At 46.5% G+C, this 17,394-nt stretch overlaps 1 protein-coding gene across 2 annotated transcripts in view; it reads right to left on the bottom strand.

Annotated features, from left to right (window-relative positions):
• The window catches only part of UBASH3A (ubiquitin associated and SH3 domain containing A), a 52,082-nt gene extending 34,918 nt beyond the window's left edge, over positions 1-17,164 (bottom strand). The window contains exons 1-4 of one of the 2 annotated variants that reach the window (XM_057697276.1): positions 16,777-17,164; positions 14,201-14,254; positions 3,907-4,093; positions 1,348-1,546 (exon numbers count right to left, since the gene is read on the bottom strand). In XM_057697276.1, the coding sequence (XP_057553259.1) occupies positions 1,348-1,546; positions 3,907-4,093; positions 14,201-14,254; positions 16,777-16,889 (553 nt within the window). In that variant the 5' untranslated portion in view covers positions 16,890-17,164. The remainder of the gene's footprint in view (positions 1-1,347; positions 1,547-3,906; positions 4,094-14,200; positions 14,255-16,776) is intronic. The other variant, XM_057697277.1, reaches the window with a different exon arrangement.
• Positions 17,165-17,394: the final 230 nt, after the last annotated feature.

Here is a 17,394-nt window from a genome sequence, read left to right as displayed (position 1 = left end):
TCATACACATCTGCAGGGGCAGGGAGGGGTCCTCCCGCCAGGATCGTGTGGCCTCTGAGTTTCAAACTCAGCAAAGCACAGCAGTGCCAAGCCCCTCCGTGAGCCAGGACTGTGGGGACGTTCCCCAGACAGGATGCACTGTTTGCAGGGCAAACCCCAGCCATTTGCAGAGGACATGATTCAGGTCACGTCACCAACCAAAGATGAGGGAAAATTCACACCTGATGTCAAGTCCAGAATTCTTTCCACTAAACCCCAGCCAGAACCTCTCTCTCTAGACCAGGGCTGGTATTTGAGAAAAGAGAATTGGCTGGTTCATAAAGTGAGTCTAGATAATTTTTCCCCCGAAGAGGCCAAGGAGACGAGACTACACTCATACCTAAAAAATTAAAATAAATCAGCTAGGACTTGTGTTTTACACACAGCACTGGCCCGGTGAGGTGGGATGCCCTGGGTGGACATGGGGATGAGGGTGCCCCAGCCTACAATCCCCTGTCATCATGTGTCCACACAACGTCCCTCCTGGGAGTTTCCCAGCAGCTGGAATACGACTGAGTGTTTTGAAAAACCGTATCAGTGCAGACAAGGCTATTCCCATTGAAAGAAGAGCCCTCTGCTGGTTCAGTCTTCCTAGTCACTCACTTTTTTTGTTTTTGTTCTTTTAAATTAACTTTTATTGGAGTATAGCTGATTTACAATATTGTATTAGTTTCCGGTGTACAGAAAAGTGATTCAGTTAAACATATATATATATCCAGTCTTTTTTAGATTCTTTTCCCATATAGGTCATTACAGAGTATTGAGTAAGTTCCCTGTGCTGTACAGTAGGTCCTTGTTAGTTATCTATTTTATATATAGTCATGTGTATATGTCAATCCCAGTCTCCCAATTTATCCCTGCCCTGCCTTTCCCCTTTGATAACTAGAAGTTTATTTTCCACATCTGTGATTCTATTTCATTTGGTAAATAGGTTCATTTTACCATTTTTTTGATTCCACATATAAGCGATATCATATGATATTTGTCTTTCTCTGTCTGACTTCACTCACATTTTTGAAGGACATCCTGGCCCGTTACAGAGGTTCTAGCTAATTGTTCAGCCTCAGGTTAAGGCTGTGTCACAGTTGCTGGCTGTAAAGGGCCCGGTGCAGTGAGGGGGCAGGCACCCCCTGCGCCCGGCCAGCCAGGCCGGCCAGACCAGCCTGCAGGCTGACCGTCACTGTATGGAGGAAACAGCCTCACTCTTGCTGCCCTGGGGTCAGCCCATCTCATCCGAGTGCGGCGAGCTCAGCTTCAGGGGCAAAGGGACCCCTTTCTATTAACCATCTTCTGCCCGGGGCTGCCTACCTGCTAAGACGGAGGCTTCTGTGGCAAACATCACAGCAAATTCCCGGATGATGTCTGCGGGGCTGTCGTTCACGAAAAAGCCCAGGTAGCTGATGGAAGAATGGAGAACCAGAGGCACAGGCGAGGGGAAGACGCCCAGGGTCCTGTCCCCAGCTCTCTTCAGCGCTTCATACAGACACTCCACCTTCTGGTCCTCGCACTGAGGGACAGAGACAGGACGGTCACCTGTTACCGTAACTAATACAAGTCAGGCAGCCACGGAGCCCCTTTTCTGTTCATGACGCTGTCACATAACTTACCAGTTCCCGGTGTTTGGGGTGAGGGGGTGCATTCTGCAGCGGGTCCCCAGTTTCTTAGAGAGCTCAGCTCAAGTTCTTTTTGGAATGGAATAGGCTTTGAGTGCCCAGGTCAGGAATCCTGTGTCCCTCTAACTACGTGCTTCGGTCCACGCCGTTGACCCAACCCTGCGTCACATCCTGAGCCCCCCCTCCACTCCCGTGGCCATGGCTGTTCTCAGTGCTGCATCATTGGCTTCTGGAGGTTTCCTGCAGGCTCCCCTGAGGCAGCCTGGGGCGCACGGCTCAGACCTGCCCTCCAGAGGAGCTCCGTAGCCTGCCCCTCCGTGCCGACCTCCAGACCTGGCGGCAGACCACACACCCGGCCACCGACCAAGTTGTCCTCGCCCCTGACAGAGTCTCCGCTGACGTGGCCTTGGCTCACAGGTCCCCATCAACCCCACTGTCACCCACACACCTGCCCTCTGGCCACGTGGGTCCGGGCGCCTTGCTCAGCGAGGAAGACTCCACCTGGCCACATGGGACCCCCGTGGAACCCTGACCCAACGACCCACTGCAGGGGGCCGGCCACTCCCTCCCCTCCCGGCAGCTGTCTCCCTCTGGCTGTCCCATGCCCTCCTTGGTCTCTGAGCTATGAATCGTCCCATTGTTGTTCACGTGCCCTCTCAGCTCCCCTGCTAACCAGGAGCCACTAAATCCCCCCTGTGTGCTGTGTCCTTGCAGCCTCGCAGGGCTTGGAGAGCACGTGGAGCCTGGAGGGCACTCACCTCGTGAGATCTGGGAGCATGGAGCCACGTGACACCCAGAGCTGTAGTTGATGCCACCCTCTGGTGGCTGAACATCCTTATTTTACAGAATCAAAGGCAAGGAGCGAATCTCCATCACACTCTTCTGCCAGGAAGGGGGACGGAGCCATCAGGGCAGGGCGAGACGTGGAGGGGGGGGGCGGCCACCTCAAGAGAGGGGAAGTGCGTGTGTGTGTGTGTGTGTGTGTGTGTGTGTCAGGGTCATGCTGTGTCTGTCTCGGTGTATCTGTGTGTATATCTGTGTGTGCGGCAACATGGTGTGTGTATGGTGTGTCTGTGTGAGTTGCTGTGTGTGTCCCTGTGTCTCTGTCTGAGTTAGATGTGTGTATGCATGGACAGGTGCACATACCTCAACAGGCTGGGAGAAAGAAAGAGCCGGAGGGCTGGGTCAGCTTCCTGGCCGTCATGACCAGGCATGCCCGTTTCTAAGGTCACGTTCATTGCTGGCTTTGCTGCCTCTCCTTTCCCTGATGAGCTCCCAGGACAAGCCAGGAAGGAGCCTGACTGTCACAAATGCCACTGATGTCCAAGTAGGGTGACCAACTCACCCTGGTTTGCCTGGGAATCCTTCCCCACCAGCCCTGGCAAATGGGGGTGATTCTCAATGGCTCTGAAGGTACTGCTTCTCACGGGCATCTTCTGGAAAACTTCCTGCACAGGTGTGCATCCCCCTTTCTGTGCAGCACAGAGGAGCCTGGAACAGAGGGGCTCCTTGGGTCCTGATGGCACCCTTAGAGTGTGCTGACTGCAGAGCCAGAGTGGGGCCAGGGTGTGCCCTCTCTGCATTTCTCTGATTGATCACAGTGGTGTCTGCCTCTCCTTTCCTCAATCTCACTCCTCCCTCTTGTCTTTTGAGCAGCCCAGGTCCTTCTCACTTTCCCAGGACCACTATAGAGCTCAGTCTCTGAACATCTTCTGACTCAGAGGGCTGGTCCCCCACGCAGGGAGAAGTCGTGCATCTGTGACTGGCCAAGCTTTTCTTCAATTGATTCATCACACACTTGTGAAACACCCACTCTGCTTGAGGCACTGTGCTAGTCTCTGGGGGGCAATGGTGAGTGAAGCATCCTCCTTCCCTTGAGGGGTTCAATCCAGTTAAGGATGCAGAGCTGCACCAGACACATGGCCATGCATCAGGGAAAGTGTCACTAGACGTAGAAAGAAGAGGATGGTGGGAGCACAAAGGACAGCAACCCCTTCTGCCTGGGGAGCTGGGGAAGACTTAAAAAGGGGAGGGGTTAAATGAGTTGGGTTCTGAAGGAAGAATAAGAGTTGAACAGACTAAGATGAGGAGGAATGTAAAGGATATCTCACACAAAGATTCCAGCCAGTACCACCATAGAGGACCACCCTATGAAAATAAACCCCTCAGTTTTGCCCCATCACGGCCTAGTTACTGCAGAAAATGATTTCACCGCCATGTTAACAAGCATTAAATGCACATTGGGCCGACTCACCGTGAAGAAGTCACAGAGTGTTATGTGAGGGAAGACCTCGTGGGCTCTGTTCTTCGCACACTGACGCCTGCTCTCTCTCCAGAACTCTTGAAGTTTGTCCAGCAGGGGCCCCGTGGGACAGAGGAAAAGGGCATACTCCTGGGGGATGGGGTCATCGAGAGAAGGGTCATTGCAATGGCAGTGCAGCCTGCAACAGAGGACAGGACACTTTCACCTGGCGTTATGGCCAAAAGAGTCTTCACACCAGTCAGAATAGCCATCATCAAAAAATCTAGAAACAGTAAATGCTGGAGAAGGTGTGGAGAAAAGGGAACCTTCCTGCACTGTTGGTGGGAATGTAAATTGATACAGCCACTGTGGAGAACAGTATGGAGGTTCCTTAAAAAACTAAAAATAGAGTTACCATATGATCCAGTAATCCCACTACTGGGCATATACCCAGAGAACACCATAGTTCAAAAAGATACATGTACCACAATGTTCACTGCAGCACTATTTACAATAAGCAGGACATGGAAGCAAACTAAAAGTCCATTGACAGATGAATGGATAAAGACGTGGCACATATATACAATGGAATATTACTCAGCCATAAAAAGGAATGAAATGGAGCTATATGTAATGAGGTGGATAGACCTAGAGTCTGTCATACAGAGTGAAGTAAGCCAGAAAAAGAAAAGCAAATACCACATGCTAACTCATACATATGGAATCTAGAAACATGGTACTGGTGAACCTAGTGGCAGGGTAGGAATAGAGATGCAGACGTAGAGAATGGACTTGAGGACACCGAGGGGAGGGGAAGCTGGGACAAAGTGAGAGAGCAGCACTGACAAATACACACTACCGAGTGTAAAATAGATGGCTAGTGGGAAGCTGCTACAGAGCATAGGGAGACCAGCTTGATGCTTTGTGGAGACTTAAAGGGGTGGGATAGGGAGGTTAGGAGGGAGGCTCAAGAGGGAGGGGATATGGGAATATATGTATGCATATGGCTCTTTCACTTCATAGTACAGCAGAAACTGACACAATACTGTAAAGCAATTATACTCCAATAAAGACTAAAAAAAGAGAATTAAAAAAAAAAAAAAGAGTCTTGAGGAGGAATCAAGATGGTGGAGTAGGAGGACAGGTGCTCACTCCCTCTTGCAAGAGCACTGGAATTACAACTAACTGCTGAACAATCATCAACAGAAAGACACTGGAACTCACCAAAAAAACCCCACCACATATCCAGAGACAAAGGAGAAGCCATAATGAGATGTTAGGAGGGGCGCAATCGTGTTAAAATCAAATCCCATAAATGCTGGGTGGGTGACTCACAAACTGGAGAACAGTTATACCACAGAAGTTCACCTACTAAAGTGAGTGTTCTGAGCCCCACATCAGGCTTCCAAACCTGGGGGTCCAGCAATGGGAGGAGGAACCCCCAGGGAATCAGACTTTGAAAGCCAGTGGGATGTGATTGCAGGACCTCCACAGAACTGGGGGAAATGGAGACTCCACTCTTGCAGGGCACACAAAAAAGTGTGCTCACCAGGACCCAGGGGGAAGGAGCAGTGACTCCATAGGAGACCAAACCAGACCTACCTGCTGGTGTTGGAGGGTTGCCTGCAGAGGTGGGGGGCAGCTTTCACTGAGGAGACAGGGGCACTGGTGGCAGGGGCTCTGGGAAGTGCTCATGGGTGTGAGCCCTTCCAGAGTCTGCCATTAGACCCATCAAAGAGTCTGGGGACTCCAGTGCTAGGTGGCCTCAGGCCAAATGACCAACAGGGTGGGAACACAGCCCCACCCATTGGCAGACAAGCAGATTAAAGTCTTACTGAGCTCCGCCCACTCAGCCCTACCCACCATCAGTCCCTCCCATCAGGAAGCACACACGAGACTCCTAGATAGCTACCTCCACAAGAGGGCAGACAGCAGTATCAAGCAATATCAGCAGTATATTGTCTTGTGGAACTGAAAACCACAGCCACAGAAACATAGAGAAAATGAAAAGGCAGAAGACTTTGTACTAGATGAAGGGTTAGGGTTAGGGTTAGGGTTAGGGTTGGGGGGGGACAAGATAAAATGCCAGAAAAACAACTAAATGAAGAGGAGATAGGAACCCTCCCAGAAAAAGAATTCAGAATAATGATGGTGAAGATGATCCAGGACTTTGAAAAAAGACTGATGAAAAGATCAAAAATTTGCAAGAAAAGTTTACCAAAGACCTAGAAGAATTAAAGAACAAACAAACAGAGATATGCAACACAATAACTGAAACAAAAAATACACTAGAAGGAACCAATAGCAGATTAATTGAGGCAAAGGGCAAATAAGTGACCTGGAAGACAGAATGGTGATAATCACGGATGCAGAAAAGAATAAAGAAAAAAGAATGAAAAGAACTGAAGACAACCTAAGAGACCTCTAGGACAATGTTAAATGCACCAACATTCGCATTATAGGGCTCCCAGAAGGAGAAGAGAGAGAGAAAGGACCCGAGAAAATATTGGAAGAGATTATAGTTGAAAACTTCCCTAACATGGGAAAGGAAATAGCCACCCAAGTCCAGGAAGTGCAGAGAGTCCCAGGCAGGATAAACCCAAGGAGAAATGTCAAGACATATAGTAGTCAAACTGACAAAAATTAAAGACAGAGAAAAGTTATTATAAGCAACAAGGGAAAAATGACAAATAACATACAAGGGAACCCCCAGAAGGTTAACAGCTGATTTCTCAGCAGAAACTCTACAAGCCAGAAGGGAGTGGCATGATATATTTAAAGTGATGAAAGGTAAGAACCTACAACCAAAAATACTCCACCCAGCAAGGATCTCATTCCGATTCGATGGAGAAATCAAAAGCTTTACAGACACGCAACAGCTAAGAGAATTTATCACCACCAAACCAGCCCTACAACAAATGCTCAAGGAACTTCTCTAAGCAGGAAACATATGAGAAGAAAAGGACACACAAAAACAAAAACAAAACAATTAAGAAAATGGTAATAGGAACATTTACCTTGAATGTAAATGGATGAAATGCACCAACCAAAAGACACAGACTGGCTGAATGGATACAAAAACAAGACCCATATATATGCTGTCTACAAGAGACCCACTTCAGACCTAGAGACACATACAGACTGAAAGTGAGGGGATGGAAAAAGATATTCCATGCAAATGGAAATCAAAAGAAAGCTGGAGTAGCGATACTCATATAAGATAAAATACACTTTAAAATAAAAAATGTTACAAGAGATGAGAAAGTACACTATGTAAAGATCATGGGGTCAATCCAAGAAGAAGAGATAACAATTATAAATATATATGCAACCAATATAGGAGCACCTCAATACATAAGGCAAATGCTAACAACTATGAAAGAGGAAATCGACAGTAACACAATCATAGTGGGGGACTTTAACACCCCACTTACACCAATGGACAGAGCATCCACACAGAAAATTAATAAGCAAACACAAGCTTTAAATGACACAATAAATCAGCTTGATTTAATAGATATCTATAAGACATTACATCAAAAAACAGCAGATTACATATTCTTCTCAAGTGCACATGGAACATTCTCCAGGAAAGATCACATTGTGGGTCATAAATCAAGCCTTGGTAAATTCAAGAAAATTGAAATCATATCAAGCATCTTTTCTGACCACAACGCTATGAGATTAGAAATCAATTACAGGAAAAAAACTGTAAAAAACACAAACACATGGAGGCTAAACAGTACACTACTAAATAACCAAGAGATCACTGAAGAAATCAAAGAGGAAATCAAAAAATACCTGAGACAAATGACAATGAAAACACAACGATCCAAAACCTATGGGAAACAGCAAATGCAGTGCTAAGAGGGAAGTTTATAGCAATATAATCCTACCTCAAGAAACAAGAAAAATCCCAAATAAACAATTTAACCTTACACCTAAAGAAACTAGAGAAAGAAGAGCAAACAAAACCCCAAGTTAGTAGATGGAGAGAAATCATAAAGATCAGAGCAGAAATAAATGAAATAGAAACAAAGAAAACAATAGAAAAAATCAATAAAACTAGAAACTGGTTCTTTGAGAAGATAAATAAAATTGATAAACATCTAGCAAGACTCATCAAGAAAAAGAGGGAGAGGACTCAAATCAATAAAATTAGAAATGAAACAGGAGAAGTTACAACAGACACCACAGAAATAAAAAGCACCATAAGAGACTACTACAAGCAACTATATGCCAATAAAATGGACAACCTGGATGAAATGGACAGATTCTTAGAAAGGTATAACCTACAAAGACTGAATCAGGAAGAAATAGAAAATATGAACAGACCAATCACAAGTAATGAAATTGAGACAGTGATTAAAAATCTCCCAACAAACAAAAGCCCAGGGCCAGATGGATTCACAGGCAAATTCTATCAAACATTTAGAGAAGAGCTAACACTCACCCTTCTCAAACTCTTCCAAAAAGTTGCAGAGGAAGAAACACTCCCAAACTCATTTTATGAGGCCACCATCACCCCGATACCAAAACCAGACAAAGATACTACAAAAAAAGAAAATTACAGACCAATATCACTGATGAATTTAGATGCAAAAATCCTCAACAAAATACTAGCCAACAGAATCCAACACATTAAAAGGATCATACACCATGATGAAGTGGGGTTTATCCCTGGAATGCAAGGATTCTTCAATATACACAAATCAATCAATGTGATACACCATATTAACAAACTGAAAGATAAAAACCACATGATCATCTCAATAGATGCAGAAAAAGCTTTTGACACAATTCAACACCCATTTATGATAAAAACTCTCCAGAAGGTGGGCATAGAGGGAACCTACCTCAACATAATAAAGGCCATATACGAAAAACCCACAGCAAACATCATTCTCAATGGTGAAAAACTGGAAGTATTCCCTCTAAGATCAGGAACAAGACAAGGATGTCCACTCTCGCCACTACTATTCAACATAGTTTTGGAAGTCCTTGCCACAGCAATCAGGGAAGAAAAAGAAGTCAAAGGAATCCAACTTGGAAAAGAAGAAGTTAAACTGTCACTGTTTGCAGATGACCTGATACTATAAATAGAAAATCCTAAAGATGCCACCAGAAAACTACTTGAGCTAATCAATGAATTTGGTAAAGTTGCAGGATACAAAATTAACACAAAGAAATCTCTTGCATTTCTATACACTAACAATGAAAGATCAGAAAGAGAAATTAAGGAAACAATCCCATTCACCATTGCAACAAAAAGAATAAAATACCTAGGAATAAACCTAACCAAGGAGGTAAAAGACCTGTACTCAAAAAACTATAAGACGCTAATCAAAGAAATCAAAGACAACACAAACAGATGGAGGGACATACCATGTTCTTGGATTGGAAGAATCAACATTGTGAAAATGACTATACTACCCAAAGCAATTTACAGATTCAATCCCGATCAAATTACCAATGGCATTTTTTACAGAACTAGAACAAGAAATTTTATGATTTGTATGGAAATGCAAAAGACTCCGAATAGCCAAAGCAATCTTAAGAAGGAAAGACGGAGTTGGTGGAATCAGGCTTCCTGACTTCAGGCTATACTACAAGGCTACAGTGATCAAGACAGTATGGTACTGGCACGGAAATAGAAACATAGATCAATGCAACAGGATAGAAAGCCCAGAGATAAACTACGGTCAACTGAACTATGACAAAGGAGGCAAGGATATACAATGGAGTAAAGGCAGCCTCTTCAAAAAGTGGTGCTGGGAAAATTGGTCAGTTACATGTAAAAGAATGAAATTAGAACACTCTTTAACACCATACACAAAAATAAACTCCAAATGGATTAAAGACCTAAATGTAAGTCCCGACACTATAAAACTCCTAGAGGAAAACCTAGGAAGAACACTCTTCAACGTAAATCACAGCAAGATCTTTTTTGATCCACCCCCTAGAGTAATGAAAATAGAAACAAAAATAAGTAAGTGGGACCTAATGAAACTTCAAAGGTTCTGCACAGCCAAGGAAACTATAAGCAAGGCGAAAAGACAACCCTCAGAATGGGAGAAAATATTTGCAAACGAATCAACAGACAAAGGATTCATCTCCAAAATATATGAACAGTTCATCCAGCTCAATATCAAAAAAACAAACAATGCCTATTTAGGTCTTCTGCCCAATCCAAAAATGGGCAGAAGACCTACATAGGCATTTCTCCAAAGACGACATACGGATGGCCAAGAGGCACATGAAAAGCTGCTCAACATCACTAATTATTAGAGAAATGCAAATCAAAACTACAAGGAGGTATCACCTCACACCCGTCAGAGTGGGCATCATCAGAAAATCTACAAACAGTAAATGCTGGAGAAGGTGTGGAGAAAAGGGAATGCTCTTGCACTGTTGGTGGGAATGTAAATTGATACAGTCACTGTGGAGAACAGTATGGAGGTTCCCTGCAAAACTAAAAACAGAGTTACCACATGACCCAGCAGTCCCACTGCTGGGCATATATCCAGAGAACACCATAATTCAAAAAGACACATGCACCCCAATGTTCATTGCAGCACTATTTACAATAGCCAGGACATGGCAGCAACCTAAATGTCCATCAACAGATGAATGGATAAAGAAGATGTGGTACATATATACAATGGAATATTACTCAGCTGTAAACAGCAATGAAACTGGGACATTTTTAGAGACGTGGATGGACTTAGAGACTGTCATACAGAGTGAAGTGAGTCAGAAAGAGAAAAACAAATATTATATATTAACACATATATGTGGACTATAGAAAAACGGTACAAATCAACCGGTTTGCAAGGCAGAAATAGAGATACAGATATAGAGAACAAACATATGGACACCAAGTGGGGAAAGCGGGGAGGGTTGGGGGGGAATGAATTGGGAGATTGGGTTACCAAATAGTACACTCTAAATATATGCAGTTTTTTGTATGTTAACTGTATCTCAATAAAATTTCTTAAAAAAAAAATTCAACACTGAAGGAAAAAAAAAAAATCCATAGCTGGGACTTCCCTGGTAGTGGGCTGGTTAAGAATCTGCCTCCCAATACAGGGAACATGGGTTTGACCCCTGGTCGAGGAAGATCCCACATGCTGCAGAGCAACTGAGCCCGCAAGCCGAAACCATTGAGCCCACGTGCCACAGTTACTGAAGTCTGCCTGCCCAGAGCCTCTGCTCCACAACTAGAGAAGCCACCACAAGGAGAAGCCCATGGACCACAACGAAGAGTAATCCCCGCTTACCACAACTAGAGAAAGCCTGCGTGCAGCTACGAAGACCCAACATAGCAAATAAATATTTTTTAAAAATAAATAACCAACAGACAGCTTGTAAACCCCCATATTTCTAGTTTTCCAATCAACTTATGGGTCAGAAAATCATGAAGGGAACCAGGAGACATTTATAACTGAAGGGATTGGTCTGTCACAGCAATATAACTTCCATGTAGTAAGGCCCTGCTCCAGGGGGTTTTACCCAGCACACTGGTGAACACTGAACCATTCACATGTATACTGGCAAACGATCAATATGAGACATTTATTTTAACTGTAATTGGCGAAACACACCATCATAAAAAAAAATCTATATTTAGCATGGTACATATATATGTAAAACATATACGTAAGTTTGTTTATGTAAAGACTCATTCAAGACACTAGGGCTGATGGGCTTAGAGATGGTTTTTATCTTCTTTGCATCTTTCAATCTTTTCTATATTCTCTTCAGTGAGCAAGTATTATTTTTATAATCAGAAAAACATTCCTAACCTTAAAGTTTAAAAAATAAAAACAGCACTATAAAGTTAAAAAAAAAAAAAAGGGTCTTTCCCCAGGGAGGACAAAGGACAGCAGGGACAGGGACTCAGAACAGCGGGCTGGGCGGGGCAGAGGTGTCCACACCGGGGCGGGACTCGCCGAGCCCGGGGGACTGGGCGTGGCCACAGAGCCGGTCTGAGTCCACCCAGGTCTCAGACCCCGGCCAGTCGGATTCCCAGGCCACAGACCCAGGAGAGGAGAGAAAGAGGACAGAAACACTCAAAACCCAGTCTTCTACTGGTCTTTGTGGGCCAGGCGTCTCCTTAGCGTTGAAAATGTCGTGGAAAAAAACACATTTTAATTTTATCTCAAACTTCAAATTAAACGTAAAAATCAAAGCTGCAAAGAACTAGACAGAACTTACGTGGCTCTTATATTTTCTTTCAACTCAGAAAGTTATTTTAAATACTAGGAAAAATGACCTACAGCCCCCAATTCAAGTTCATTCTCACCAATAATAATAAAAAAAAAATTTGAGGCAATCACCAGACACCACCTTTCTCACTTGTCAAATTAACAGACTGTCTCTCAGAGGATAAGTTATACCTAATTGTGTCAAAGGTGCGGTGAGACTTAAAGATGAATTTCTGCAACCTTTATATAAAGCAACTTGACAATATGTATCAAGAACCTTAAAACACCCATTCCATTTGAACTAATAATTCTACTGCCAGAAATTTATCCAAAGCAAAAAGTGCAGATAAAACTGCGTGTATAAAATATTTATTGTATGGTTGTTTATAATAGGAAAGAAGGAGAAAAACTAGATAAGTGGTAATAACTTTATCATGTAGTCTTTGGAAAGTATGGATTTGAATAATTTTTGATACTCAGAGAAGTGCTTATGATATAATATTAAATTTAGAAATCAGGGTACAACCACTGGAGAAAACATTAGATACACACAAATACCTTCTCCTTAATAATAAAAAAATACCAACAGAGGAAGCTATACCCCCTTCATCGTAGCTCACTTCCCTTTTTCTAGAGGAAACCTCAAGTCTTACTCTGCTCTGTTTCTTCTCGACATTTCAGTAACAAATCCATAGGTAGCACTTGTGTGTGTTTTATGCAAATCATAAGCAGTTGTTCAAATTATTCTGCAACTTGCATATTTTAGTCAACACTATGTTTTCGTAGTGTCTCCACAGTGCTGCATGTACATCTGGTTAAGTCTGTCAGGGAGAACCTTCTAAGGGCTGTGTAACAGTCCACCACCTGCATGTATAATACTTCAGCCATCCATGCCACTGGTGGACATTTAAATTGCTTTCTTTTTAATTTCATAGCACTGTGATCAAGACCTTTGCCCACGTCCTTTCAGGCACTTTGTGCTTCTCCAGGGGAATGTACTTGGATGTGAACTGCTGGGCGGAAGCTGCGCACGTTTTCACCCCGAGTTGCAACCGGCTAGAAAGAGACCACCTTCCCCTCATCCTCACCAATGCCGGACGCTGCGTTTTGCTGTCAACAGCTTCCTAATTTGCGCGCCCCCAACCAGAAGTGAGGGTGGGCCCAGCCTTGCAGAGTCCGGGGGACCTGCTGTCTCCCTGTTCTTTGGTGGGTCTGCTGGGCTTTCTGACTGAGTCACCACTAGCAGGGACCAACCACGACCCTCACGGCAGTGGGCTGGGTTTTTAATTCCAATTTGGCAATCGACCTTAGAGTTAATCTAGCGCAGAGGGTCCCAGGTGTTTCCCTTTGTCCTGTACGGGGGTTGCATTTTTGCCCTTGGCCTAGAGTTTTTGGAGGAGGAGAGAGTCCCCGCCGAGGACACGCTGAGCACTTAGAGACTCGGCGCCAGTGCTTGCCATCTTGTTCTGGGGGGTGGGGACCCCAGCCTGGTGGGACCTGGGGTTTTTGGGTGATTTTCCCTGCAGCTGTTCTGGGGCGGAGCACGAGGGGACTTCCCACCTCCGGGCAGCAATGACGGCATCGTGGTACACATGGGCGGGACCAGGTTTTAGAGAGCGGGGTGTTCTCTCTGACTCCCAGGGCAGAAAACTGAGGCCCATAGCAGCAGGCGGCTGGCAGAGCTGCAGAGCTGGGGGCTGGCGGAGCCGTCTGGAACCCAGGGCTCCCCCCCACCCCCAGGCACCTGGCAATGTGTGAGGCCTTGGGGGGCATTCACCACCAGCTGCAAGTTCTTGCCCCGTCAGAGGTGGAGAGAGTGGCAGCCTCGACTTCCTATCAGCAGAAATGGCTCTCCCCTATTCACTCACTCAACAAATCACATGAATGTGTTTCCTCATTGACAGTCATTTTTGCATTAAATCAGAACTCTAAGTGAAGAAAGAGTTGCTCATAGTTCTCTATCTTTTGCTTTCCATTTTAACCGGGGCTCTTTACTGCTTCGCTGGGGGCCGGCTGGGCAGCATGGAGGTGCCCGCACCCCGGAGTGTCCTGGCGCCTCCCACGCCCACCCTGCGGAGACCTGCAGGCGCCCCACTCACCAGTCTGATGCCTCCTCTGCCGTTTTCCTTCCAGTTGCTGCCAACGCCTTGAGCCTGTGGGAAGGGAGAACGCAAGGAGCTCTCAGAACCTGCCTACTGTTCTTTGGAAAAGGTCATAGAGACAGGGGTGTCCCTGCAACACATGGGATCTTCCGGGGATCCCTGCAGGGGCGGGACAGGGAGACCTCACAGCGGGATGCAGTGCCCAGGCCTCCACATGGCATCACTGTGGTTTTAGCTAATTTTTTTTGGAGTGAATTATGGTATAGAATTTATTAAGAAACACACATGTAAGACTCCGGCATCTAGGAAGATGATTTAAAGTGATTGTAAGGAAGGAAGCGGGTACAAGAGTCCTGAGTACGATGATTAAGAAAATATGTTTATGAAGATTATGGACAGTTGCAGAAACCTATGAAAATGTCATGAGGATTTGTTTTCATAAGTTACTTAGAAGGACTAGGCAGGTGGTCCTGATGTCAGAGTCAGTGCCCAGACAGACTCCATATCAAGGCTCACAAAGCTGGCACGTGACCCACACGTAGGGAAGGAAGAGAATTGGGGGAAGTCCTCTGCGCTCCAGCAAGCTGACTCACGAGCTTTTAAACAGCAGATGAGTAACAGAAATTTTGGTAGAATGTTTGGCTAATTTTTTTTTCCACGTTTTTGACAATGCTGCACGGCATATGGGACCTTTGTTTCCTGACCAGGGATCCAACCCGCGCCTCCTGCATTAGATGCATGGAGTCTTAACCACTGGGCCACCAGAGGAGTCCCCACTGTGGTTTCGGAAACGCAGACAGCTTGCATCTCAGTCCATCATTTTTCTTCCCTGGCCCCTACCCCCAGTCCCTGGCACGGAGTCCGAGGGCTCCTGTCCTGAGGTCCACTCACGCCTGAATCCCGCCTGCCCATCCCTCCCCCATGCACCCGCTCCCAAGCCAGGTGGACCCACTCTCGGACCTTCAAGTTGGCCGTGCGGGGCCACATCCCTGGCTTGCACACGTGCCTCCCTGCCCAGATGTGGCCAGGTGCTAACGTGCCCTGAGGTTAATGGCACTGGGTCTTTCAGACTCAGCCCAGAGCTCCTCCTCCAGGACGCCCTCCCCAAACCACCCCAGCAGGGTGGCCGTGCAGCCCTCCTGTGCTTCCCCACCTCCCACATGGTCACCACGTCCCTCATCTCAATGGACTTGAGTCTGTCTGCCTGCCCGACCAGACTGCAAGCTCGCTGGTTCTAACCATGGCTTACTCATCCTTGAATCTTGGATGAGTGTATAATACATTGAATTGAGCTTAGCTGAAGGGGACCAAACTGGACAGAATGGAGTTTGGTGAAGGTAGTTTATCCAGGAATTCAGCCCAGAAATAGCCAGAGTTGACCAGGAGCCTGAGATGGCCAGTGCCTAGCGCTGCTATTTCAGAGGATCCTGGCAGGGATGAGGTTGCCTGGAGGGGTTAACAGAGCTTTACCTGGGCGCTCCTGCCTAAGGGAGACATTTAAAACACACTTCTCCTCCTCCAATACACGGCCAGCGTTTAAATTGGAAGGAGTTTTGAGTGTGCCTCCAACGGCGGCTTCGGTCACATAATAAAGCGTGAGCTTTATAGGCACCGGGAGTGTGGTCCCAGCCCTGCCCCTCCAACTACCTGCCCTCTCTGGCCTCGATGTCCCCGTCTTCACCTGATGGACGGTGCCCAGGACGGTGTCCGGCCCATGGCAGGCACCCTGTGCACATCTGTTTCTGTCCCTGTCTCACAGTCCCCAGTTTACTACGACCATGACGCGACAATCAAGTCCTGATTTGGGTTGGGGAAGAGGAAAGGGGTCCAGCCTGGGTCATTCCATGCAGTTGGGCAGGGGTTTCTTATCTGTTTAAGGAAAGTTTGCCCCTTCCCGAATCCAAGGTTACCTAAGGGGACTTCTGATGTATTTCCCACGTGAATAAGCACGTGAAGAGGACCAGATCTAAGACCACTGTGGAAGCTGCAACCCAATGTTGGTCTCAAAGCTCATTGTTTTGGGGGACCCTTCCTGCTCCCGGAGGGTAGCTCTCAGGGCGGAGTCGTCTCTGTGTGGCCCTTCTCCCTGGAGAAGTGGGATCGTGTCCACCCTGCTCGAGGAGCTCCTTAACCATTTCACTTCATTATCTGACATTCAAGAGACTTCCCTGAGGACAGGGGTTTCCTGCACAGTTAGAAATACGTTCTTGTGTATTTCAACAAGCCCCAGCATCAGAGACCCAGTCGGCTTTGGGGCTTTCAAATTCGAGTCAGAAAAGCCGTCTCAGATTCACCGAGCTGCCCAATGAGGCGGTGCAGCCAGGCCCCTCCAAACCCTGCTTCCAATTGTCACAAATTTCAGGGTCCCTCCGTCACCGGCCAGCAGTTTGTTTGCAAAAGGCAAAGATCATGTCATTTATAAAAGCAGAAAAGGCCTCATTTTGAGCCGGTCCCTGGCCCTGCCTGGTGTACCCCTCAGCAGGAAGTAAGTGCTCTGAGTCGCCTGCAGTTTTGTGGCCCCAGAGGGGTCAGCTTGGGGTCCGGGGCACATGGCCCGGCAGGGCGGTACTCACGCGGTGTGTGCCGGGAAGCCCATGCCCAGGAGGGGGTCCAGGAGCGAGGGGGTGCTGCGGCCCTTGAGCTTGTTGAAAACCTTGGCGTAGAGCTGTGTCTCGCCCGCTGCCATCTCTTCCTGCCTGAGACTGAAGCAAGTAGATAACGTCGGGAGGGAGAGGCAGGGAGGCTGAGGCTGAGAAGAAAAACCTCAAGCCCTTTTTGATCTTTCTGACAAAAGCTAATATCCTGTTTGCATGAGATATTGGTTTTCAGAATTCTCTTTGCAGAGTGTGGGTGTCGGGTCCACCAAGTCCCTTCCACAATGGGATTTGGGGTCCAGAGGTCCAGCCGAGTCCCTGCATGGGATTGGCCTTGGCTCTGACTTGGGCTGCATTTGGGAGCGAGTCTGCCTGGGGGGGAGGGGGCAGGGCGGGGAAGGAGAAGCCGGGGTGGGGTTCTCTACCGGGTCCCACTGGCCGCAGGACCCTGAGCCTCTGGGATCTTAGCTTCTTTATCTGCACAAGACATTAAATGACACTGTATCTATTGTCCCTGCTGGCTCTAAAATTTTTGGCTGTTTTAGTTATTTATTGTTTTTTTTTATTTTAAAAACTTTTAGTTTAATATGTATGCAG

Source organism: Hippopotamus amphibius, chromosome 10, assembly GCF_030028045.1.
Source record: "Hippopotamus amphibius kiboko isolate mHipAmp2 chromosome 10, mHipAmp2.hap2, whole genome shotgun sequence".
NCBI lineage: Eukaryota > Metazoa > Chordata > Mammalia > Artiodactyla > Hippopotamidae > Hippopotamus > Hippopotamus amphibius.
This window is presented reverse-complemented; position numbering and strand designations above follow the sequence as displayed.